The following is a 27,502-nucleotide window of genomic DNA, read 5'->3' on the forward strand; positions in this document are numbered from 1 at the left end:
AATCCATAAGAAAAAGATGTACAGACTACCCAAAATAGGAATAAAATCATGAATAGAAAATTCACTCGTGAATAAATAAATGCCAATAAAGACATCAAAAAAATTCTCAACAGTAGTAAACAAAAAAATAAAATTAAAGCAACAAATTTGCCTACCAGGCTGGCAAACAATAAAATAAAAAGAAGAATGAGAATATCCAGTGTTGACAAAGGTGTGTGGAAATGAACATTCTCATACAGTGCTCGTGGGCGTTAAAATTGGGACACTTTCAGGAGGACACACTGGCAATGATAACAGCAATAATAATAGTAATAAGAGCCAGGAGTTCTGTGCTCACTGTGGGCCAGGCCATGATCTAAGGGCTTATCCTTACATGTGTATTGAGACACATGTATCCCCTAACAACTCAATAAAGGAAGTACTGTTATTATCCACATTCATCAGGAAGGAAACTATTTTCTGTGAGATCATCTAAGGCCATCCAGTTAGCGGGTGGCAGAACTGAGAGTCGGTCCCAAGTGGCCTAAGATCCAAGCCTGTATCCTCACCTGTGATGGATGTACTATACCTCAGGGATTCTGCTTCTAGGAATTCATCCTAAGGAAACAACTGGCAGTATTTCCAAACTTAGATGTGCAAGGATGTTTACTGCAGCAATCTTATTTTTATAAAGGGAAAAGGCAACAATGCGTATCATCAGCAATAGAGAACCAATTAGAGTTTTACCTATTAATATACAATAGGACATTTATTATTTAGTCATTAAAATGCTGCGGAAAAATAATGGCATATTATTGTTAGGTGGAAAAAAGTAGGCTTAAAAATAACAAATATGCAATTATATACTCTAAAGCCATGACAATGTAATTTAGGCCTACAGATTGCTTTTATGATTGATGTTTTGTGCATTTTACAAATGCTCTAAGTAAACATGCATTGATTTTGCAACAGCAAGCTCATACTCTGGTCCTTGCTTTAAAACGACAAAGAAAAGCTATTCTTTCTGATTCTCATCTTTGATGCGTGTTCCTTTCCTTCTTTCTGATTTCTATTTCTATGTCTCAAAACTTGTAAGAAAGGCACCCCCTTGCTCTGGGTTGGAGTACAGTATGTTAACAAACAAACAAACAGAATACAATACAATAAACAATTCATGACAGAGGCATTTGAGGGAACAGCAGATGACAAGTCATCACAATTCGTAAAGTCCATTCGTGAAGCCCCTCTGGCTTTCTCCATGTGCTTGTACTTCTCAGACCTTTGAGCGCAAGTCCAGGGAAGAGGAATTCAGGACAGAGTAGTTGGGAGCAGGTCGCAGAGCCACACCAGGATGAGCGCCAGGCCTTTCTCTGCTGAGTGTCCCCCCAGCCCCAGGCAGACATGGTGGGGGAGCTGGAATATGGCCAAGAGGGCTTCCCCTCATAACCTGTGAAAACTGGGCAACCAGTAATAGTGCCTGTCTGATCCGTAGAACCTTGCAGGCCAAGATCGTCATCAGCCTGGCCGAAGTGCTGTGGTGGGGCAGTGATGAGTGATGGGTCTCTGAGGTTTTCTAATCCACAGGGTTATCTAACTTTAACAGTGTGCTGGGCCTTTATTCCTGCCAGGACGTCCCTGGAGGCTGGCAGCACTTTATGGTTTCTCAAACAAATTCAAGCCTACTATCTCTTTCCATCCTGGGAGCAGCCTGCACCATACCACCGTGACCAGGTCGTGGTGGCCGTGTTCTCTGCTGTCTCCCCAGCAACCGGAACAGCTCCTGGTCTGTGTGCAGTGAACAGCAATGACACGGCATCAAACAGACAGTAAGGATCGTGTGCATCACATATTCTTATCTGTTAGAGGGAGGTATCAGATTCCACTTCTCAGGGTTATTGTGGAGATCAAACCAGGTCTTACTTGTGAAACCCTTGTCCAGATGGCTGCCATGCTGTGTGAGGTACATGAAAGTATCTGAAGAACTAAAGAATTACAGTGTGGAAGGCATTCCCCCCTTTTCCCAACTCAGAGGTGTGGCTGCCTGTCAAGTTACAGAAACCCAGGGTCCTGATGTGCAGGAAATCTTGCAGGATGGGGCAGGGCTGTACCCCAGTTCACCACTGCCCCTCCACCCACTCATTATGACAGCTGAGCACTTAAAAAATCTTTTCTTTTTTTTTTTTTTTTTTTTTGTCGCCAAAAGTTTGTAGAAGAAAGGCATCACCTGAGGGCCCACGAATGATGCTGATCTAGCCCTTCCCTTGTGATGAAAGAAACAGGCCCCTCCTTCCCTGCAGACCCTGGAGGTCTGGCACCTGCTGCCTCTGCCCTGGAGGGAGGGGAACCGCCTGGAAGACACGCGGGCGCTCTGAGCCTCCCCGCGCCTACCTTAGCAGAACATCTGGTCATCTCCTCAGACCCCAGATGGAGCCCCATGGGACTGCTTTACCGCAGAACCAGGCGTCCGTGGGCATAACTGCCTTCCGCAGCTACACAGTTATGCTCCATCAGAGCTCGTGCACAAGAGACCCTGCGCTCACTTCTCCTGGCCGGTGCAGGGCTCCAAATGAATACTCTAGCACTCACACACCGTGTGGTTTGAAGGAACTCCCTCAGCCTCCCTGAGTCTTCATTTACTCAGCTGCCCCATGGGAGTAACAACAATGCCAAAATCACAAGTTAAATATTTAAACGAAACAACTCTGTGACAACTGATAAGGCAAAGGTATTCACTGATTTGTTTGTTCCACATGACAAGGAAGCCAGTCAAAGCAATCATCATTGCAAGGTCCACCTTCTAACATTTTCTGGGGCCACTGCCAAGCCTCTGCCTGGAACTTTGCCCACGTTTTTCTCCAAGTCCTCTCCCACCTCCCTGTAGCTCAGCTTTTCCTCTCGGTGCCACTATTTGAAGAAACAACTTTGCTAATAAAATTAAGATACATTCAAACCGCTTTCCTTTCTAAAAATCCTTTGGTGCTCGCCCATATCCTTTAAGATAAAAGTCAATAGTCCTCAACAAGGCTTTCAGGTCGCTCGGTGAGGCAAGCCCGTGGTGCGTCTCCCTCCACTCCGCGCATGCGCCATCCACGCCGTCACCCCCAAATCCGTGACAGCTTGCTCGTGCTCCGCTGTGTTACACCCAGACGTTCGCACACGTCCTTCCCTCTGTCTTGAATCCTCCTCTGCCCTTTCGTCCCTCTGACATAGTCTGAAGGATTCGAGCTCTGAGCCCCGCCACTCTGCGCCGCTACAGTGTGCCGGTGTATCACCATGAAGCGTGATCACTCATCCGCGTGTCTGTCTCCCGCGCTTCCGGGTGCGCTCTTGGAGGCTCTGTCTTCTTCATCTCTCTATCTCCAGCTTCTACCCCAGATTAAATGTTCAGTGAGTGAGTGAATGCCATTTCTTCTTGCTCTGGCACAGTCTTCTGGATCAGGAGGATATTTCTTTTCTAGTCCACCTCCCTCCAACATCTCAAACCAGCTGAGCTTAAGTCCCAAGTACAGGGTTCCTCTCATTCACTTCTTCCCTGGGCATCTAGCATAACTCAACTCCGCATCCACCAGCTTCTATTCCATCACAAATTAATATTTATATGCACCCACATTTGCATCTAACTATATTTGCAGTTATCTTTGTGGTCAAACGCAGTGTGTGGGGTGGGGTTGGTTAATCTCAGCAAGTGCTTTCAAAGATTAATAATGTGGTCTGTGACTATAGAGTAGAATCAGCAAGACTGGTCAGCCAAAGCTTGAAACCACAATTTCATATAATTTTGTTAAGACAAATGAAAGAAGAGTCCCCAGAAATAAGTGCAATCACAGTCTGAGGCCAGTGAAGTTAAAGGTGAGAACAATAATTCTGAGCCTTAATAATAAACCAGTCAACCCTAGAATAATGCTAACACTTGCTGAGTATTTTCTATATGCTGAGCAGAATACTAAGAAGTGGACTGAGGACTCAGCATTCATAACCGTATTAAGGATCTACCACTTGCAGTAGCGCGACCCAGAATAATGGGGCTGCGCTTCTCTTTGACTCCATTTCTGCAGGAATAAAATGGAGATAGTCAGTGTTGTTGTTGTTGTTTAACCACTAAGTCGTGTCCAGCTCTTTTTCGACCCCATGGGCTGGAGTCTGCCAGGCTCCTCTATCCATGGTATTTCCCAGACAAGAATACTGGAGTGGGTTGCCATTTCCTTCACTAGAAGATCTTCCCAACCCAGGGATCGAACCCTTCTCTCCTGCACTGGCAGGCAGATTCTTTAGGCTGAGCCACCAGGGAAGTTCTGATAGTCAGCATACTTATATCATAATGATTAAATGAGTTATTATACATAAATACTTAGTAAGCCTCCCCAAAATGTGCTGCCACCCTAACCCCAAAGTTCAGATTAACTAAGATTATTAGTTCTAACCACTGGCGTCTACTACTTCAGAAATGCTGTGTGGCTCAGGCTGTTCAAGGAAGTAGAACTAAAAACCAACAAGTGGGGGGAACAAGAGGCAGCTATCTACTCATTATAAATATGTTTTTCTAATAAAGCCTGTAAAATTATAAATACAGCAAATTTACTTCTCTCCCTTTGAAAAACTATTATTCATGTGTATAAGTGGCATATATAAATATATACATGAAAGCCTTGTTTGCATTAATTAAAATTGGAGCAATCTCTATGTCCATCCACTTAGGAATGATTAAATAAACTGTGCTTACATAATAATTGCTTACATTAAATTAACTCATTTAATCCTCACAAGAACTCTATGGGTATCGGTATGCTATAATCCCAATTAACAAAGGAGGAAACTGGAGACTAAGGGAGTGTAATAATTTAGATAGTGCACATAGCAAGTGACAAAGCTATGATGTGAATCCAGGCAGTCTGGCACCAGAGTTCATCCTCTTAGTTAGTCCAATAATTTATTGTTGAGTGAAAAAAAAAAAGCACGGGGCAGAAAGACACATAAAGTATGCTATTCATGTAAAATGTACATACAATCCTATATTGTTTCTAAATATGTATATAATGGCAAGAAAATGACCTACTAAAAAAATCATATCAAATTATAACTCTGGTTGCCTGTGCAAAAGCAACAAAGATTTAGGAACAAGGACTGGGAAGGATGGCCAGGAAGAATATCATCCTTATCTAAAATGTCCTAAATTTTTAAAAGATAATGTATTTCAGTATTGTAGAGTGATCAGAAACTTATAAAAATTGCCAGAGGGAACCAGATGATTCAGGATTAAACGTGTCCCCACATACTGTAAGGATTGAAGATATATACCTTACATTGCAACTCTTAAGGGATTCTATTTATAGCAGGGATTCAAGTGTCAGTGAGTATTCATTGTCACCTTAGGCAAGCAAACTCAATGGGATCCACATTACTCCAGATTTTATCATATAACTTCTCACCAGTATGTCACCCCTGTGCGCATGCATACTAAGTCTCTTCAGCTGTGTCCAACTCTTTGTGACCCTATGGGTTGTCACCAGGTTTCTCTGTCCATGGGGATTCTCCAGGCAAGAATACTGGAGTGGGTTGCCATGCCTTCTTCCAGGGGATCTTCCCAACTCATGGATCAAACCCAAGTTCCTTATGTCTCTTGCATTGGCAGACTGGTTCTTTACCACTAGTGCCACCTGGGAAGCCCCCTTGTCTCCTTTCAGTTCAGTTCAGTTCAGTCACTCAGTCATGGCCGACTCTTTGTAACCCCATGGACTGCAGTACACCAGGCCTCCCTGTCCATCACAAACTCCCGGAGTTTACTCAAACCCATGTCCATTGAGTCAGTGATGCCATCCAACAATTTCATCCTCTGTCGTCCTCTTCTCCTCCTGCCTTCAATCTTTCCCAGCATCAGGGTCTTTTCCAATGAGTCAGCTCTTTGCGTGAGGTGGCCAGAGTATTGGAGTTTCAGCTTCAACATCAGTCTTTCCAATGAAAACTCAGGACTGATCTCCTTTAGGATGAACTGGTTGGATCTCCTTGCAGTCCAAGGGACTCTCAAGAGTCTTCCCCAACACAGTTCAAAAGCATCAATTCTTCAGGCAACCCACTCCAGTACTCTTGCCTGGAAAATCCCATGGACGGAGGAGCCTGGTAGGCTACAGTCCATGGGGTCTCGAACAGTCAGATACAACTAAGCAACTTCACTTTCACTTTTCACTTTCATGAATTGGAGAAGGACATGGCAACCCACTCCAGTGTTCTTGCCCGGAGAATCCCAGGGACGGGGGGCCTGGTGGGCTTCCGTCTGTGGGGTGGCACAGAGTCAGACATGACTGAAGCAACTTAGCAACAGCAACAGCAGCTTTCTTTACAGTCCAACTCTCGCATCCATACATGATTACTAGAAAAACCATAGCCTTGACTAGATGGACCTTTGTTGGCAAAGTAATGTCCCTGCTTTTTAAATATGCTATCTAGGTTGGTCATAACTTTCCTTCCAAGGAGTAAGCATCTTTTAATTTCATGGCTGCAGTCACCATCTGCAGTGATTTTGGAACCAAAAAAAAAAAATAGTCAGCCACTATTTCCACTGTTTCCCCATCTATTTCTCATGAAGTGATGGGACCAGATGCCATGATCTTCGTTTTCTGAATGTTGAGCTTTAAGCCAACTTTTTTCATTCTCCTTTTTCACTTTCATCAAGAGGCTCTTTAGTTCTTCACTTTCTGCCATAAGGGTGGTGTCATCCGCATATCTGAGGTTATTGATATTTCTCCCGGCAATCTTGATTCCAGCTTGTGCTTCCTCCAGCCCAGCATTTCTCATGATGTACTCTGCATATAAGTTAAATGAGCAAGGTGACAATAAACAGCCTTGACCAACTCCTTTCCCGATTTGGAACCAGTCTGTCGTTCCATGTCCAGTTCTAACCATTGCTTCCTGACCTGCATACAGATTTCTCAAGAGGCAGGTCAGGTGGTCTGATCTTCCCATCTCAAGAAGAATTTTCCACACATTATTGTGATCCGCACAGTCAAAGGCTTTGTCTCCCCTAGGTCCACGAAAAACATTGCTGACATTTACCCAGCTGTCATTATAATTCCTTTTAATTCCATCCATTTTTCTAACCCTAGCTTCTTTACCCATACTTAGTAACTTTATGGATTCTTCCTTCTAATTGTTTGAACAGGGCTCTTCAGCAACCCTTAAGTCTTCTCTTCTCCTACTGGCTGTAGTGGTGAGAATGAGGAGCAGCGGCGGTGGCAGTGGCAGCGGTGATAAGAAGAGAATGGATGGTGCAGCAGGGGCTGTGGCAATGACGGCAGTGGCACTGTCGGGGGGGACGACACTGGCAATGAGGGCGGTGGCATCGTCAGGGAGGACGACAGTGGCAATGATGGCGGTGGCGCTGTCGGGGGGGACGACAGTGGTGGAAGTGCTAAAGCTGCTGAATATGATCTAGTGGGGGTAGCGACAGTGGGGGTGAGGAAGGCGACAGAGGTGGTGGAAAGGGCAGTGATGCTGAGAATCAGTGGCGGTGGCGGTGGCCGCACTTGTCCTTGTGGTGGTGTTGGTGGAGGTGGTGAAGGTGAGCGAAGTGACAGAGCTAGAGGAGGTAGTGGTGCTGATGGTGAGGAGGAGCAGAGGTGGCAGTGACGGTACCAGGGACGTCGTAACATGATGCTTTTGTAACCGAGGGTCACATATAGTATTTGGCGTTTGATGTCCTATGGAAAAGAACAGCACTATGTACATGGTGGCAGTGGGGCCGGAGATAATGAAAATAGAGGTGTTAGGTTAAAACTAGGCACATTGCAAAAAGCCATCTAGATCTAGGGCTTATTACCTGCGTGTGAGACCAAAATCCCTCCCCTATTTTTGCTGCAGCCTTTGGGTTAGGACAAGCAGAAGGGAGGGTAAGTGAACTGGAATGAGGGCAGCAACTAGGATGAAACTTCCCAGACAGGTCTACAGGACTCGACTCATCCCTCCCCAGTCACAGCTGTCTGTTCTGGATCTCCGCCTCCCTCGTCTACTGTATTTCTGGTCTGTCCACTGTGACAATTCCCCATATGCCTCTGAAAGAAAGAAGAATGGGAAGAAAAATAAGCTAAGTCTGCCAAGGCAGGCTCTTAGAGTCTCTCAGCCCACCGTAGGCAAGCCTTGGCCAGACCTATGAAAGCCCGGCCCTGCTAGCTGTCATTTCCTTCCTGGAGAAGTCAACAAGCAGGAGTGTGAAGCCACATTCCAGTGACGGCAGCCAGGCCCCAATAGCCACACCTGTTCAACACCCCCACAGACGCTGAGCCCTGCAGAGGGATACTCAGCCTGTTCTCCCACAGACAGTAAGGTGTGCAATTAGGGTTGGGAATCAGAAACAATATTTTTTAAAGAATAACAAATCACGGTGCCTATAACAGACTATCTAAACAGAACCACCACAACAGCCATGGAATCTCTGGAACTCACTGGCATTTCTGACACTCATTCCAGCAAGACGACAATTACGTTGAACTTGAGCCAGTTAATTCCATCTGAAGCATCTCTGTTGTCTCACATTTGAGTCACTGGGAGTTTAGGCATAATGATAAGCATTTTTTTCCCCAACAATTTTTATTTATCGTATTCTTGGCTGCACTGGATCTTCGTTGCTTTGCTCGGGCTTTCTCCAGTTGCGGGGAGCGGAGGCTACACTTGGCTGCTTTGCAAGGGCTTCTCCCTGTGACGGCTTCTCGTTGCAGAGCCCAGTCTCCAGCTGTTCAGGTTTCAGTGGCTCCAGCTCCAGAGCTCGGGCTCAGTAGTTGTAGCACACAGGCTTAGTTGCTTAAGCAAGGCTCAGGACGAAGTGTGGCTTCCATGGTTTTCTGTAGCCCAATCTTAAGTGGTGATGATAATGACCCTGAAGTTAGTGCTGCCCCTGAAGGCTCCCAGCCAGCACTGGATGATCTACTCACCAGGACAAGCTCATCTTCTGATGCAATAACATCCTCCTCAGGCCACAAATTGCAAGAATCTCCTAAAATTATTACTCTTTCCTTTTAGACTTTATTCTCTCCAAATTCTGATTACCTGCTCCCTGTTGGGTTCAGTCACCTTGGTTATGATGTTTCCCTCATTTTCTTTAACCCACCTCTACAGGGCACCACTATATGACACCGGGCTAAGTACTGGCGGTTCAGGGATCAAGTGTCAGATCTACCCTCAAGGAGATCTTAGTCCAACAAGGGAGACAGATATTAACATATAGTGTAAACACAATACAGAAAATGATTTTTTAGATAATAATCACAAGCTCAGAATATTCTAGGGGTTCAGAAAAGAGGCACCTAGTGTTAGAAGAGGCTTTAGGGGATGCGTAACATCTGACTTGGCTGAGGAACCTCTTTTCCATCCAACCCAAAGCCAGGTTGACTTGGAGTCTGAAACCCTGGACATCCCCTACAGAGGGAGCCACAGTGGTTTCCCTTATCTTATCATGGAAGCTTAATAAGTCTGCCTGAATTCCAGCTTCTAAAGATACTTGTTTTCTAGGATGCTCAGACATCTTGGCCTGAAAGGAGATTTGTGTGTGTGTATTTTGTCCCTGTTTAGAGCAACATGAGACAACTGGACAGCTCTCAGGAAATACTAGTTGATGTTAGATGTTGACACAGAATTGTGTCACACAGTATGGAAGAGTTTGAAAAGCTTGAGTTTTGGAGTCAGACAGACCTGCCTACAATCCTGCTCAATTACTTCGGAGTGTATGACCTTGAGCAAGGCCTTTATGCTCCTCAGACCTCACTTTTGTCATCAGTAGAATGTGGGTAATAGTCCGTCAGGGTGTGGTGAGGTTTAAATTAATAAATACTAGAGTATTTAACATAGTGCTTGTCACATAGTATGTGCTCAACAAACAGTAGTTGCTATGATTGGTAATAATAGTGTTCGGTACTAAATGAGTGACTCAGAGCAGAACATGGAGAGAAGTGGACAAAGGGGCCGGCTCGCCAAACCTCCAACCCTAAGGAAGGTAAACCCATGGAGAAAATCTGCCCAGAAAGACTTCCCCTGATCTCTTTCCCACTGTCATCCTCTCAAGGACTCCTGACATTTCACTATAAGAGCTTCATCCTTTCCACTATAATTCTGATCCTAATAAACTGTGTGCCCCAGTGAAGACCCAATTTGAACTACTATCAGATGTTTATACTTTGATTAAAATCCTTTCTTGAATTCAACAAACATCTACTCAAACACTATTTTCTAATAGCTTTCCAGAATAATAGATCTTTTTTAATCTTCACAACATCCACAAAACACAGACAGAGCAAAACCATTTTACACATGAGGAGACAGACTCGGAGAGATTCAGTCACATTACGTGTGGTCCCACAACCAGCTAGTGATGACACTGGGAGGCTGCCTCACATTTCCTGACACTGATTCAGTCCCCAGGGTCTCATCACAACCCACTTTTGAGAATGAACTGAAGGCAGAACAGAAGAAGCTGAGGCACAAGCCGTAGGACTAGGGTCCCAGAGGATATGCAGCCTGCTTCACGGTGGGTCTGAAGTAAGTGTGTCTTCTCTGGCCTGCCTCCAAAAACAGATGCTCCTGAATCTGCATCTCCCTCAGGTCGAGGAGAGAGGGAGGTGGACTTGCCCTCACACTTCTGACCCTTCCCTCTGTCCTAACTAAACATGGGGACCAGACCTCTACAGCGCAGTCTGTATAACCCAGGAGGATGTCCGGAACCCTCCAAATGGAGACAGTAAGGTCCACATAGTAGTCTAGGGTTTCTGAAACCTCAGTAATTTACATACCTCCTTCATAAGTTTTCCCATATCCATGCATCCTCTGTATTATTAATACTTTTCTCTAGGTTGACTCACTGTGTTTACTTAGCCAAATTTATTGGAAAAGGTATATGATTGCATATTACTTTCTCGTTCCTCATTCTAAGCAATAATACCCATTGTTGTTGTTCAGTCGCTCAGTTATGTCTTACTCCTTGTGACCCCATGGACTGCAGCACGCCAGGCTACCCTGTCCTTCACCAGCTCCCACAGTATGCTCAAACTCGTGTCCACTGAGTCAGTGATCAGTGATACTAGCTAACAATCTCATCCTTTGCCGCCTACTTCTCCTTTCGCACTCAATCTTCTCTTGTGGCGTGTGAGATTTACTTACCTGTCAGTTCAGCTCAGTCGCTCAGTCGTGTCCGACTCTTTGCGACCCCATGCACTGCAGCACGCCAGGCCTCCCTGTCCATCACCAACTCCCAAAGTTCACTCAGACTCACATCCATCAAGTCAGTGATGCCATCCAGCCATCTCATCCTCTGTCGTCCCCTTCTCCTCCTGCCCCCAATCCCTCCCAGCATCAGGGTCTTTTCCAATGAGTCAACTCTTCGTATGAGGTGGCCAAAGTACTGGAGTTTCAGCTTCAGCATCATTCCTTCCAAAGAACACCCAGGACTGATCTCCTTTAGAATGGACTGGTTGGATCTCGTTGTAGTCCAAGGGACTGTCAAGAGTCTGCCCCAACACCACAGTTCAAAAGCATCAGTTCTTTGGTGCTCAGTTTTATTTCTGGTCCAACTCTCACATCCATACATGATTACTGGAAAAAACATAGTTTTGACTATATGGATATCCATAAAGTCATAAACCTGTAGTGCTTGCTCTAATATACATTAAAAGTAGTACATAGCTATAAACATTTCTGGAAAATATATCAAGTGTTATAAAATATCACCTTCATTCTTTCTATTCATGGCATGAAGAAATGATTAAAATAAAATTTTAGTTTGACAAATATTTAGCAAATAAGTGAAAATATTAAGCTCAGTAAGATCTTTTTAAAGGTCAGAAATAACATTTAAATAGCATTTTCTTCATTCTCTGCAAATTATCACCCAGTTACATATTTACACCTGTATAGTAAATATTTCCAACCTCTTCCCACAATCTTCAAACATAAGTCACTTTTTCAAGAGAGGAATGGGGATGGGGAGGGAAAGCACCTCTTCTCTTGCTTCTCCTTTGCAAGCATTCAATTGAGTGGTTTATATTCCCAGACTGAATTTCCTAATCCTTTCTCCCAATTAAGAATGTTCATTCTCATATTTCCTGGAGGAAGATAATTCCAAGTGAAATGAATCATTGACCTCAGGGACTCTGAAATTCAGAAACTGGAGGTAAACATCCAATTGTGAATGAAAAAAATCTCCTATAGACTTGCATACAGTACTAGGTATTATATAAAGATCTAAAGAAAAATGTTTATAATTTTAAAAAATAAAATGCACACAGAATTCTACTCAATACTCTGTAATGGCCTACATGTGGAAAGCATCTAAAAAAGAGTGGTTTAGTCACCAAGTCGTATCCAACTCTTGTGACACTGTGGACTATAGCCCACCAGACTCCTTTGTCCATGGGATTTTTCCAGGCAAGAATACTGGAGCTGGTTGCTATTTCCTTCTCCACTAAAAAAGAGTGGATAGATGTATATGTATAACTGGTTCACTTTGCTGTGAGCCTGAAACTAACAGAGCAATGTAAATGAACTAAGTGGATGTATGTACGCTCTCAGTCCTGTTTGACTTTACAACTGTGGCCCGCCAGGCTCCTCTGTCCACGGGATTTTCCCAAGCAATACTGGAGTGGGCTGCCATTTCCTCCTCCAGAGGATCTTCCCGATCCGGGGATCCAATCCATGTCTCCTGTGTCTGCTGACCTTCAGGCAGATTCTTTACCACTGAGCCACTGAAGCAGGCTAAGTCAATTATACTCCAATAAAAAGTTTAAAAAATAAAATTCATTCATGGTCTAGGGTTGGAATTTGGCTTTCTCATATGCTAATCCAATAACTATAAGGTTGATATTATTTTATATCTTGTTTTAAGGTAAAGTCAAGCGACCTACCTCAAATTCCAAGATTAGTAAGAAAAGAACTCAGTATCCAAACACACAGTCTAGCACAAACTTCAGTATTTTCCTAAGAGAAAAAAACTGTAGTGCATAGCTACTAAAATAAGGAGGACACGTGATTCAGCAGTGGCAAGCACACCTCACTCTATGCAACTCTTCTGTAATCCACATAGGATCCAGTGGGGATGATGAGAAGCAAAACATCATAATGAATCATAGAGAGCAAGTAAATACATGAATAATTTGATCAGATATTAATGTATATATAAATATTTTGACAGTCAAATTTTATATCATAGATTTTATTTTTAATACACTCAGTACAAGGTTAATGTATTTACATAAAAGTATGTAAATCTTAACTGTAAAACTTAACGGATTATCACAGGATGAACATATTTTTGTAATGTAGCCTATATATCAAAAAGTAAAATATCACCAACATAACAAAAGCTGCTCTCCGGCTTCTACATCACTCTCTCCACCCTATTCATCAAAGAGAAAAACTTTTCTTGCAACATCTCAGTTTAGTCGTGCCATGAAAACATGCAGCATAGACTTTGGTGTCTGGCTCTGTGAATTCCAATGTTTGTCCCTCAAGCTCTGTGGCAAAGCTTAAAGACTGCTCATCCTCTCAGCCTCCTAGCCACCACTTTCTGACCATATTCTCGGCTGGTGCTTTAACTTCTAAAGCTCCAGTGGAAAAGTGGCAGAGCACACAGGACTCACGTCGCCTTCTTTCCCTCCACGATCTTGGCTCTAAAATCTTCACTGCCTTGGAAGCGCTCCAGTGCCTTCAAATACAAGCCTTTTTATATTTTGGCCAGTTTTTCTAGTTGTTCTCAGCTGATTTCAGTCAGGCTAGTTGTTCAAGCCAATCTCAACATTTTATCCTGTTGACTACCAATAAGCTAATCTTTTCACCAATATAAGCAGAAATCAAGCAAGTATTTTCACATTCTTGAATTATTCTTTTAATTCTATTGGCAAATTTTATGGCACAGAAATTGAGCATTCTTGCTTTGACTCATAATCCTGTTAGAATCTCTTTCTTGTTGTTCTATCTCTCCTTCCCCAGGACTCACCTACTTACCACCTCACCTCTTCCCATAGGAAAAATACTACTTCTTCCACAAAAAGAGATTTTCTTCTGGTGTCTATCTTGCATCCATAATGCCTTCTGTAACCTTGAGTAACATTTCATACTTCAGTCAGGTGCTCATTATTCTCTCTACCCTATTTGGAAAGAAGAAGGGAAGAGAAGGAGAAAGAATTTTATCTCTAAGAGAAAGCATGAGTGGTGTTGTTATTGTTCAGTCGTTAAGTCGTGTCCGACTTTTTGCAAAATCATATCCATTGAGTCAGTGATCCCCTCTAACCATCTCATCCTCTGCTGCCCTCTTCTCCTTTTGCCTTCAATCTTTCCCAGCATCAGGATTTTTCCAGTGAGTCAGTTCTTCACATCAAGTGGCCAAAGTAGTGGAACTTCAGCTTTAGCAACAGCCTTTCCAATAAATGTTCAGGGTTGATTTATTTATTTTAGGATTAAAGATTTGATTTCCTTGCAGTCCAAGGGACTTCCAAGAGTCTTCTCCAACACCACAATTTGTAAGCATCAATTCTTCAGTGCTCGGCCTTCTTTATAGACCAACTCTCACATTCATACTTATCTCACATCCACACTTGAGTATATTAACCTCTAAGGATGGGTACTTGTAGGTTAATATATATTAACTATATTGATAATGAAATCACATCAATAATTCAAAAGCCTATCCTGACATTCACTTTAAAACTTCTAAAACTATCTAATCTCAATTCTCTCCCCCTTTAGGGGCCTTATGTAATTTCTTGGAGTTGCCAGAATTAGATCAGAGAACCCAAATTGGGATAGAGAGAGAAAGACATTCAGACCAGATACAAACCAGCATTGTTATAAATCCTGAAACAATCCTGTGGTCCCTTCTGTCTCTCTTTTCCTCCATTTTCTACCTCATTCTTTTTCTTTTTTTTTTTTTTTCTTTCTGACTCAGAGCCTAGTGTGTCCACAGGCTCCAGGTTTACTAAGAGCTACAGTGCCATCCCTGACCTGCAGGAGCATACAGTCCTGTTGGAGAGGTGAAAATAGGACGAAGAGTTAATATCCACCCCACCCAGGCTAAAACAGCTACTATCCAGGTCACTGACAATTCCAGGAGGGGGCAGATAAAGGGCAATTCATTCATTCATCCAACCATTCTACAGGCATTCCCTGTGGACTGTGCCAAACACTGTGTTGAATGCTTGATGTGCAGGACAGTGATCAAGATCTGGTACCCCCTTCAAGAAGACCTCAGTCTAGTGGGGGCAGGGTCCTGTCCTGCAAGGCAAAGTGCTCTTGCCATCAGACTGGGGTGCTGGGGAAACTTTCCTGGAGGAGTGATATGTAATAATGTTGAAAGGAAAACAGAAGTTTGGCACATTAAGGAAAAGGGGCATTCACAGGTGCAAGGAAAATCTCCGGAAAAAACACAAACATAGCATGGCTTAGCGGAGGAAAGGGTCTGACTCTCTCTGGAGCAAAATGCTTCTCTAGGAGAATAGTCCCCTGGAAGGGGACATGGCAACCCACTCCAGTATTCTTGCAGGGAAAATCCCATGGTCAAGGAGCCTGGAAGGCTACAGTCCATGGGGTTGCAGAGTCAGACACGAATGAAGCGAGTATAAGGGGAACAGTCAGAGTTGAGAAGGAACTGAACCACAAAAGGCCCTTTGAACTAAGAAACCTAGGCTTCATCCTGATGTGGGGACACTGAAGATTTTGAGCAGAAGAATGACATAATAGAGCAAATCCACTGCCATGGTTAGAGAAACAGGTTGTGATGCAAGATGTGGGTCAGTCCCACACACACAACACTGTTGTCACGGACACTGAGAGCTGGTTAACAAGTGAGGGTCGAGAGCAATCTCAGGGCCAAGAAGGAGTGCCCACAATCCTGTCCAAGGAGAGAGGGAACAGGTTCTACTAGGAAGAGTCAGGCCCAGGGAGAGGAGAGAGACACGACACAGACTTATGTACGCATATCACATGTACACACGTACACACGAAGGCAATACGAGGCCCAAAGCCTAAATCTGGGGAAACTGATCTGTGGTTTTCACTGTTTCTCAATCGTAACACAAAACTCACCTCTTCCAAGAAGAATTTTCCAGTTGCTTCTTTTCTCTGCCTCCCATTACACTGGTGACTTTTTTTTCCAAATGCGTATTCCTCTGCCCTCCCCACGGCCTCCCCTCCCATATCCTCTCACACATGCATTAAAAGACGTTGCTTCAGATCACATGTTCCCGAGGGAATGGTGACCCAGGAGCCTGTGAAGAGAAGATGACATTGCAGGAGACAATGAAAACCTCTGGACGGAAACAACGATACTGTGGAGCTAGACAGAGTCTAGGAAAACTGAGGCACCGGGTCTTACACAAGGAGGGTCAGGGGAGATGAGAAGCGGAGGGGGAGGATGGTACTCACACGACAAACCTTTCTTCTTCTCAGCTACTGTGCAGCCATCCTACATATAAAGTCCCACCAGCAGCCCATCAGGGAGCCAACCAAGACCCAACAAAATCCAGTAATGAAGTCTCGAGGGTTCAGAGGGTCCAGGATAGCTGGAAGGTCTAAGCGGTAAGACTCAGAATGGGCAGTGGAACACAGCCACTAATACTAGTGGTTAAGAGACCGTGGAAAAGAGCACAGAAACTCTCCCATCTCCCTGGCTGCCAGCCTCGGGCTCAGATCAGAGGTGTTTTAGGAACAGGATGGTATGCGCGTGATAACAAAGTCACATGGAAAATCAGCATCACAAACTGAGAGTTTATATAAAAAGGAAGGATAAATGAAAAGAAAGAAGAGCAAGATAAAAATAATCACCAAAATCTTAACACCAGTTCTATCTGAATACTGGAATTATAGGTGACTGTTTTTCTTTGCTTTGTTTTCAAATTATTTGTACTGAGGCTTTTTTTTTTTTTTTTTTTTGTATTTTACAGCAGAATAACTCACTACTAGAGGGTAAGAAGGCCAGTTCCACCACCAAGGGATTCACAGCAAAGGAACATTCAGGAGCCAAATTAATCCTTCCTCTGAGACCCAAAAGAATAGATGTTAATTGCAGGAGGTTCTAAAGCAACACAGTGTGTTCACATGCCTTTCTTAATCCAGTGCAATTACATCCACCTTGGGTAATGACACGCTGCAAATGTTACTCATAACACAGGCCAGCTTTCCTCACCCAGCCCTCCTGCTGTCCCCCTTCCTCCTCCACCATAGTTAGCTCAGGGGCCGAAATGCTCTTGGGGGACAGAAGTTCCCAAAATGCCTCTGATTTGAGCCCATGGCTGACATCCAGGGAGATATGAGAGTTTCTATGCTCTTTTCCAAGAGACCTGTGGTTCTTGTCATTCCATCTAGTTTTTCCCCTATCACTGCCTCTGACCCTCCTCATCTTTCCCTCCTCTCTGTCCAAAGAGTGGACTTGGCCAGGGGTGGGGGAAGGAGAGGTTGCCCAAAAGGAAGCCAGTACAGGACTAAGTTAGATTGACCTTATGGATGAAGAAACAGGTCTGGGGGATAGTGCGTGGCCCAGATTCACAAGTCACTGGAGGTTGGTCCAGGTTTAGAGCACAGGTCCTCCCTGACCCCAAGTCAAGTCACTGGTGCCTGGTCCAGGTTTAGAGCACAGGTTCTCCCTGACCCCAACTCAAGTAACTGGTGGTTGGTCCAGTTTAGACCACAGGTCCTCCCTGACCCCAGGTCAAGTCACTGGTGGTTGGTCCAGGTTTAGAGCACAGGTCCTCCCTGATCTCAAGTCCTCAGAAAAGTTTTGATCCCTACCCTTCAGAACAGAGCAGAGATTGCAAACCTCACAGGTCACCTGGCGCTGCTTCAGGTCCAGCCAGAAAGCTGACCACTGGATCGCAGGTGGTCAGGATCTCTGGAAGCCAGGATCCAAGGGAGATTCTGAAAAATAAGAAGCAGGAGACAATGGGGCAATGAGGTGCCTTGGATGGAAGATGGGGGATGGCAAGCGAGAGGCGTTTGCCACGACCAATTTATATAAGCTACTTTCCATGGAAAATAAATCGGATTATAATAGCCCTAGGATCATCTTCTTGGTTGATCAAATATTTATCAAATATTCACACTGAGGCCCAGCCTTGTGGAGATTTGGAGATTTAGGAGGATCTGATCTTGTCTGGACAGTGCTCATAGTACAGAAGGAAAGACCCTGGGAACCTACACAGATGAGAACAATGGTCCTATAGTCTCTCACCTTGGGATTCTCTGAGCACGTGGATGAAACAAAAGAAAGAAGTCACTAGAGACTCTCCAACCAAACTGATTATTTTTTACCCTGTAGGCAGTGAGAAGATTTGCCCCAAGTCATCCACCTAATTTCAACAGGTTCAGCTATTGAAATAAAGAGTATCATTGGAAGAATGAACAAAAATTAAGAATAGCCAGAAAGTCTGAGGAACAAGCTTTCCTGGCCAAGACAGAGACTGGATCTAGATTCTGATCTTCAGTAGTAAACCCTATGAACAGTTAGTGAGTAAGAGAGAAGTTACACCCAAGGCCCAGGGCAGGCGAGGCAATTTCTGAAAGCAGCACGTAAGCACCAAAGAGGATTCAAAACCCAAGTGGAGGGAGCACTCACCTTGCCCTGCTTTTCAATGACCCCCAGAAAAGAAGTGCCTTGGCGTGGTCACCTAATCCAGCACATGCCTGAAAAACTGGGATTAGATGAGCAAAGAAGATGTGGTCCAAATATACAATGGAGTATTGCTCAGCCACAAAAAGGAACAAAACTGGGTCACTTGTAGAGACATGGACAGACCTAGAGACTCTTATACAGAGTGAAGTAAGTCAGAAAGAGAAAAACATATATCATATATTAACATATGTATGTGGAATCTAGAAAAAAGGTATAGACAGTTTTATCTGCAAAGCAGAAACAGAGACACTGATGTAGAGAATAAATACATGGATACCAGAGGGTTGGGGGGATGAATGGAAGATTGGGATTGACTTATATACCCCACTGTGCATAAGACAGGTAACTAATGAGAACCTACTGTATGGTAAAGGGAACCCTCCTCAGTGTTCCGTGTTGACCTAAAAGGGAAGAAAATCCAAAAATAGAGGGGAGATATATATATATATATATCTCTAATTCACTTTGCTATACAGTAAGACACTAACACAACATTGTAAAGCAGCTATATTTCAATAAGAAATAATTTAAACAAAGAAAAAAATACTAGGATTAAACCCTTAGGCCAAAAAGCCTTTAAGGCTATGGATTTGAAATGCTTTTGCTTTTCCCTCTGTGTCATATTGACTTCCAAGATTCCATTTGACTTGGGATTCAGTTAAAACAACCTGGATTATCCACCCACAGACACCAGTGGAGACGGTGGTCAAAGAGCCAGCATGCTTGGACCTGCTATCACCACCATGTATGAACGTCCTTAGACGGGTCAAGTGACATTGCCTATCTCAGGGCAGGAGATTGGGCCCACAAATGCTGCTCACTGCTCCTCCCTGCTATAAACTTTATGTGTAAGCCCAGGAAGTAGGCCCTGAGCCCTCAGGCTACAGAGCAGCTGCCCACCTGTGAAAGGGCTTCATGACATCAGCAGTTAATTTCTAGGCCCAGAGGCTAGAGCACACAGGCCCAGCAGCTTCCTTGAGCATGTCTGCTCAGCTCTGAAAGACTTTTACTGTCATTTTAACAACTCTCTGGTCTCACTGCCAGCACCTGGAGGTACTACTGTCAGGAGAAAGCAGACAGTCACCACTTGGATCTGCAGGAGGAGTACTGAGCGGGGAGGAGAGACCCAGGTTCTACTCTTGGCCCTTCTGTGTGGCCTTGGGAAGTGCGTTAGCCTCTCTGGGCTTTGGGTTTGTCATCTACCTCTACAATGACAGAAGCTGACTGGATGACCTCCACTGTCTTTCCAGCTGCTGCCATCCACCAATGCATTCGAAAGTCCCTGGGGAGCTAGGAGAGCCCATATAAGGTTCCTCTGTCCCCTGCTTCCCAGAGGGCACAAACCTGAGCCTGACTTGGAAGGACAGGGGGTGCAATCCCTTTGTTCTGCCCACATCGATCCAAAAGAAGAGGTATGCAGTGCTTAGAAAGAACACAAGGTTTAGAATCAAAAGACCTGAAGTCCAAATCCTGGCTTTGGGAATTTGAGCAATTGCATTGGCCTCCATGAGGCATATCCTCAGCTAGGGAACGAAGATAACATATCCCCAAGCACACAGGACGGTTATGAGAAATGCATAAGACACGTGACAGCAGTCCTTAAACCCAAGAGTCTGTCCAGACAGGAAGTCCCTAGGTGCATGGCTCACCCCACATGCTACAAGCTCCTTGGGAATGCAGAACATCTCAGCCGCCGTCCCCCTCCTCCCTGCAAGTATGAGCTCCAGGAGCACCTGAAAGAGATACATCTCAAGAGTAAACCCATCCTGAGAAGGTCCCAGTAGGCCATCAAGAACTAAAGGAGACCCTGATCTCAAGGTTTGTCAGTGGCAACTGGACAAAGGGGACAAGGCTTCTGGTTGTGTCACTGCTGCTGCTGCTGCTAAGTCGTTTCAGTCGTGTCCGACTCTGTGTCACCAGCAGGCTGGAAAGGTACAATCATTCCTTAAGACCTCTGAAGGGGAAAGTGGCAAGAGAGATGGAAACAGTGGTCGGGATGAACCCAGGGAAGCTTCCTGGAGAAGGAATTCCAGCAGCTAGGAGCTGCTATCGTGCTGTCCTTCTGCCCGATCTCTAAGTAACAGAAACTGCTGACCAGAAGGGCTGGAGAGAGGAGACAAATGGCAATCCAGGGGGGTGTCTGGGGCTCTGAGATGCCTCCTGGTCTGTGACTAAGAGAAAACTTTTCCCATTGAATATAAACAGCACCAAGGGCTTGCAAGTTCTATGCCTGACCTGCCAGTGCTCCTGAACCCCTGCCCTGCGTCCATTTTATTCTTTACAAGCCATCCATTGCCCTTTTTCCCTCAGGTAGGTTGTCAACACTCAGTCATGAGAATGCAAATATGAAAATTAGGTACTTAAAGATGGTGATGAGCAGGCTTATATCAAACTGGGGGTTCCTCAGCTCAAGAGCTGTGATCTCCCCTCACACTGGGGATTGCCTGGGGGACAGGGATCAGGTCCTGCCTCCTACAGGGCAGTCAGTCAATGGGTTCCAATAATTCCCTTCAATTTACCGTCAGTATTTACTGAGCACCTGCTAATGCCTAGCTATGAAAGATTTGCTGTAAGGGCCATCCCCTCTAAGGATACAGTTATAGGCAGGAACCATGACTTCATTTGTGAGGCTACAGAACCCAGATGTACTAGCAAGCACACATGCAGATTTAAGTGTCTAAAAGCTACAAATTTTAGAAATCTGACATGCCAAATGTTGCAAAACTCCAAAGACTTAAGTGTCATAATTCTATAAACTTTCATCATTTCCTCATTGATAATGATAATATATAATCAACCACTTCCACACAGATATCCCCCTACTTCTGGTTGAAAGGGATAAAATGGAGAATCAGGTTCATAATCTCACACTTGAGGCAAGGTTAACTCAGAGCCACAAGATCGAGCACAGCTGTCAATACCATGTTGCATCAGCCTCTTCCACATGTTAAGAAAGTACCAGTTAGCAGATTTTCCTTATTAAACGTCATACAGAGTAGCAGAGGCAGGCATGGAGTACCCCTCCCCCAAATCTACCAAGGGGATCCATGCACAGCTCTAAAACCTCCTCTGCAATCCTTAGCACACTGCCCAGTACACTGGTGTCGGCGTTAGAGAAATTAGCTGGAAGGAGTCTTGTTCAGGCTTCTGAGACAGGAAAGCAGAGCAGACCTCTGACCTTGCTTCTGACCTGCCTGGTCAGTGCCCTGACTATGTGCCTGCTCATGAGTGCCCCGATTTTTCTAGTAAAACCAGCAGCAATATAGAAAAGACAGGGAGCAGGTTTTAGAATTCTTGAGCCCCAGGAGGAGGTCTAGCCAACCACGCCCGGGGCTTAACAAAATCCTCTGACTCACAAGATAAAACAAACAGTATTGTAAAAAAAATTTAAAAAAAAAAAGATTAATGTGAAACCAGGGCGGCAATTTGTTCACCAACTGATGACAGTATGTTTGTGGCCTGGAATTATAAGCGGGACCCCCAAAATTGCAATTTTGAAGTCTCACCCGTAGGATGGATGCATCGTCCAGTATCTTTTTCCAACGGAGACTCTAGATTGCTGTTACGTGGGGCTTCCCAGCGCTGTTTGAATCTGGATGCTATTTGGTCCCAGTTAGGTGATGTATGTGCTATTACATTCCTCTACTGTTTCTATTTCTCTTTTCTTTTAGTGATTGCATATTGAAAGTAAGTTAGATAATTCTCTATTAAATATTTAAATTATTTGTGTTTAACAAGTAGTTTCTTTTGTTAACAAATCTTTTAAATCTGAAATGGAAGTTGAAGCTTTCGGCAAAACAGTTGGTTGGCTTAATGAATAAAGCATTAGGATATTAAATCTGATAGAAAGAAAATATCATATCTTTCTTATAAGAACATAAATGCTCCAAACTAATACAGACAATTTCAAGATTATTAGCTCTTTGGAGTCACCTGCACTTGAGGTTCCCAAACTTTAGAATTTCATAAAGAAGTAACATCACCCTGAAAAAAAACTGTGATAACCAAGTAACATGATAGCCAAATCCTCATTTTGACAAATAAGGACATGAAAGAAACAACTTGGACCTCTTGTCAACATCACTTTTAAAACAAACAAAGCCTTAATATATACCCAATAAAGGCAGGAGGCTCATGATTTCTGAATTAGACTTTCCTTCGCACAAACAGCCTGCTGACATCTTTTTATTTACATTTTCCTAAGGACTAGGGTACACACAGTAATGGGCCAACATGGGTCCACAGCCCAGTGTGGGAACCATGGTCCGCATCTTCTCTTCTCCAGTGAACCCAACAAAACAAAGCTGCCCTTTATTATGTGTCTTTTATTAAACCCACAGCTAGTTGGAGCCTTTTTTTTTCCCTCCAAAACCTCCGTAACACTTCAGCTTCAAGCTGAAACATGCTTTCTCCAACAGATCTGGACTTCTCCCTCCTGGGTATTCTCTCAGGAGGGGAGCTCCTGAGCTCCTCCTGGGTTCACCTGGGTTCATGCTCTCCAAACTAAAACTAGCGCCACAAGTTTCTGAAGGCCACAGTCTAATCAGATCATGCAGATCATTAAAACTCCACCATAATTAACCGTCAATTTACTATTGGGGCTGTCATTTCAACACATATCTGGGTGGAACTAACTTCAAATGTGATATCTGAAACAATAGCAGTTGAGCTCCAATGATGAAAGAAGAGGACAAAATGCTGTTTCTCATACACAGAGTTGATGCCACTGGTCCAGGGTCAGCCAGGAATTTCCAAGTTATTTTCCTAGATAAGAGCTCGCCTCACGCCATCTGTGGACTCCCTCACGGCTTCAGTAAAACAACAATTACCATTCTTATTTGATAGACAAGGTAACTGAGTATCAGAAAGTTTGTTCAATAATCAACAAATGCTTACTAAGTGCATCCGGTGTGTAGGCGCTGCAGAAGGTACTGTGACTTTACGCAAGGTGATACAGCTGGCAAGTAGCACAGGGTGCACCCAAATCCAGCCACCTAATCTCAAGTCCCTTCCATTCCATGGCTGCCTCTTACACTGAGGTCAGTGTTACCACACAAGACGAGACCCCAGAGCTGAATGGCCACGGTGGGAAGAACCACATGCTCTATCTCTTTACCTTGTTCTTCTACAAGGAAAGTCAATAGTGAAGATCAGTAGTTTTAGACACTCATTGTCTTTAGGAGTAAATCAAAATTGCTACCATTGCCCCATTACTTATGGCGCTGTCTATGCTGTGCAACCCAGAACTGGGTGCTAGGTGCTTACACACTCTCTCTAGACAGGAAACAAGACAGGAACATCCCAGTGAAGCACATCCCGGGGGAGAAACTTGGCAAAGAAGAAACAGCATCTCTCTAAAATTCTAAGAGGTTCCAAGCAATAGGACCAGGAGCCAAAGAGTGGGACGTGAAAGTTCCTACTTCTTGGACCAAAGACTAAGAACTCCAGTGGGACTCTCTTAGGCTGCTTGAAGAGTCTGAGACCTATTGCTGAAGCATAGCCCTCTGGTGATGGCATGGGCCCCATGCCAGAAGGTTTGCAAACAATGTCTAACATCCACTCTGGCTGACCATCCCTGCTAGCCAGCCTGCTTCACAGTTGCATCAGAGAAGGGGCCAGTCATACAGGAGGCTGCCCATCTCAAGAATGCCAAAATCTTCATGAATGGGTCACCCCATGACTACAATCACAAGGAGGTGGGGTGACAGCCAAAGGTCACATAACTGAGGCCAAACATGTAAGGCTGGTCCAGATCGATAGCTGATGAGTCAGAACTCAGAGAGAGTATAAAACCTCAGAAGCTCCAGTGCTCCTCACACAGCCAGCATCTCCTCTCCTCACTCATCCTTACTGGTGCTTTGGGTAAGTGTGAGTTCTACTGGCTCTCATCTTCCATTGCCCAGGCTTGCATGGGCTATGTGGACCAGGGCACAGGTGGGCAAGGCCTCTCTCCCCTTTAGGACCTACAGGACCTCTGCTCTTCCAACTGTATCCATGTTCAGCGGGGCTTCAGGCAGGAAAGAGAGCTGAGCTACTGCTGTACAGATGGCGTTTCTGATCTGGCCAAAATGTAAACGCCACAAAGACAAGACTATCTCCTGTCTCTCTGGCACCCCTGTAAGAGACATGCCCTGTCCCCGGCATAGAAGTGCATTCTGCAGAGACTGTCCCAGACAGCCTGTGGATGGGCTGGATGGACTTTGTGAACTTGTAAGGAGGAGAGGTTGGGTGTACTTTCAGAGAACAGGAAGAATGATTCAGAGGATGCTGCAGATGGCGAGATTTTAGCAGTCATGAGACCCCATTGCCTGTCTTACACAAGATGTTCTGAGAGGGAAATGACTTGTGAGATGCTGGACACAATTCCTGCTAGTTTGGTCCCCTCAACACAGCTTGCCTCCTTGGTAAGCTTTGCTTGATATCTCCTAGTTAGAGATGCTGGTCCAAAGGATCATTGGGATCCTTACTCCTGTTTCCAGACAGGACAATGAGGGAGCCTGCCTTTTCTGGTAACTGGTGGGTGATCATGGCTGAGGTCAGTGGAACAGACCAAGAGTTTAAACTAATTCTTGTTTGCAAAGAATGGGGTGCAATAGCCCTCTGGCATTGGAACAAACCTCCCTCTGTTGTGCCAGGAGTGGATAAAATCCCCTACCCTAGGTGGAGGTTTGTGGTAATTTTCCATTTGCACTCAGTGTTGGGATCAGAGAACGCAGGAGTGAAATACTCGACCCATCTCATTTTACAGGAAATGAGGAAACGGAAAATGTATGGGTCATTTGCCCGGAGATCACACAGCAGAGGCCTGAAGCAAAGCTGGGAAAGAAAGAGAAATGGGTACCACTAAGTGGGCTATTTAAAACTGGGTAAAGACTTTCTCAGGAGAAGCACAACTCTTTTCTAAAAGCACTAATCCAGGAGTCCCAGCTGAGTGCTCTTCCCAATCCGATCAGAAAGAGCATCAAGCCTGGCCGAGGCAGTGCTGCTCAGAGGATGATGGACGTTTCCATGGATGCAGCTGCCTCTGCCGCCGCATCCTCTTGCAGCTGGCCCACTGTTGCTCTCTGCTCTCCTTCCAGGGTTCTGTTCCTCCTTAGACAAGATGTCTCACCAGACAAAGCAGCCCACCCCTCAGCCCCCAGTGGGCTGTGGGAAAACCTCTGGCGGCGGCGGCGGCGGCGGCGGCGGCGGCGTCTTCCATAGCGGCGGCGGCGGTGGCTCTGGTAGCTGCGGCGGCTTCGGGGGTGGCGGCGGCGGCGGCTGCTCCGGTGGAAGCGTCAAGTATTCTGGAGGCGGCGGCAGCTCCGGCTGCGGCGGCGGCCACTCTGGCGGCGGCTGCGGGGGCGGCGGCGGCGGCTCCGGTGGAAGTACCAAGTATTCCGGGGGCGGCGGCAGCTCGGGCTGCGGAGGCTACTCTTCCGGCGGCGGCTCCTCCGGTACCGTCTGCTACTCCAGCGGCGGCGGCGGCGGCGGCTCCGGGGGCGGCTGCTACTCCAGCGGCGGCGGCGGCGGCTCCTCCGGCCAGCAGGTCCAGTGCCAGAGCTACGGAGGCGTCTCTAGTGGGGGCGGCTCCGGCTGCGGCGGCGTCTCCTCCGGGGGCGGCTCCGGCTGCGGCGGCGTCTCCTCCGGGGGCGGCTCCGGATACTTCTCGTCCTCCCAGACCTCCCAAACCCCGTGCTTGCCCCAGCAGAGCTACGGAGGGGGCTCATCCGGCGGCGGCTGCGGCGGCGGTTCCTCCGGGGGCGGCGGCTGCTTTTCCAGCGGTGGGGGCGGCAGTGGATCCGGCTGCGTGGGCGGCTCCTCCGGGGGCGGCGGCGGCTGCTTCTCTAGCGGTGGGGGCGGCAGCGGTTCCGGCTGCGGCGGCGGCTCCTCCGGGGGTGGTTCCGGGGGTGGCAAGGGCGTCCCAGTCTGCCATCAGACCCAGCAGAAGCAGGCGCCTACCTGGCCAGGCAAGTAAGGCCCCCCTGGACACCGCGGAGACGAAGAAGCTGGAGGAGTTCTCCGTGGGTGTCGATGGGCTTACCGCTCTCATGATATTGCCCTGAGGTTTCTCAGCCCTTCACATCTGAATCCACCAGAAGAAGCCACTGAGCTGGAGCTGCGTCTTGTTCTGCAGTTTTCGCTCCCTGGTTTCTATGCAACTACCTCTCCAGTACCTTCTCAGTCAATAAATTTGCAATTCATGAGAATTTCTGCGTTTCCAGGCATCTTTGCAGCTTCTAAGTTCATTCGTTCCATCCCATTCTTCTCCTTTTCTCCATCCATTCATCCACAGGGACATTCATGCAACAATACTTATTCTGTTGGGGGAGAATGGGTGATTAGATGAGAGTCAGCAGGGGAGGGAAGAATGGCTGGCAACCAAGGACCAAAGACATAAGTTTTCTGATTTATGGCGTAAAATCATGAGGTGATCCCAAAGCACAAAAATCCTGGGAAGAGACTTCAGTAAACCTTCCCTGGTAGGTTCGGTAGCAATCATGGTTCTCTTCCTTGAGCTCAGTGATTTTTTTTTTTTTTTTTAAGACAAGGCTGCCCTATTCCCGAAGCAACTAGAGAAAGAAGAACAACGAAAATCCTAAGATGGTAGAAGGAAAGAAATTATACAGATCAGAGCAGAAATAAATGAAATAAAAACTAAAAAAAAAAAAAGAAAAGAAAAGAAAGAAAAGATCAGTGAAACTAAAAGCTGGTTCTTTGAAAAGAACAAAATTCATAAACCTTTAACCAAACTCACCAAGGAAAAAAAAGAGAGAGAGAGCCCAAGTCAATAAAATCAGAAATGAAAAGGGAGAAGTTACAACTGACACCACAGAAATACAAGACATCACAGGAGGGACTTCCCTAGTGGTCCAATGGTTAAGACTCTGCCTTGCAATGCAAGGGACTCAG

At 45.5% G+C, this 27,502-nt stretch overlaps 1 protein-coding gene and 1 long non-coding RNA gene across 2 annotated transcripts; one reads left to right on the top strand and one right to left on the bottom strand.

The window, feature by feature from the left end:
- Positions 1–11,493: 11,493 nt before the first annotated feature.
- LOC121820300 (uncharacterized) lies at positions 11,494–20,315 on the bottom strand. Its single transcript, XR_006060773.2, has 2 exons — positions 16,030–20,315; positions 11,494–14,096 (listed from the first exon to the last, which is right to left on the bottom strand). It is a non-coding gene; the product is annotated as an uncharacterized LOC121820300 (long non-coding RNA).
- Positions 20,316–24,425: 4,110 nt separating this feature from the next.
- LORICRIN (loricrin cornified envelope precursor protein) lies at positions 24,426–26,799 on the top strand. The gene is made up of 2 exons (XM_027975289.2): positions 24,426–24,472; positions 25,690–26,799. The coding sequence occupies exon 2, from the start codon at positions 25,713–25,715 to the stop codon at positions 26,565–26,567; it is 855 nt and encodes a 284-aa protein (XP_027831090.1). The 5' UTR covers positions 24,426–24,472; positions 25,690–25,712; the 3' UTR covers positions 26,568–26,799.
- Positions 26,800–27,502: the final 703 nt, after the last annotated feature.

This window comes from Ovis aries, chromosome 1 (assembly GCF_016772045.2).
Source record: "Ovis aries strain OAR_USU_Benz2616 breed Rambouillet chromosome 1, ARS-UI_Ramb_v3.0, whole genome shotgun sequence".
Lineage (NCBI taxonomy): Eukaryota > Metazoa > Chordata > Mammalia > Artiodactyla > Bovidae > Ovis > Ovis aries.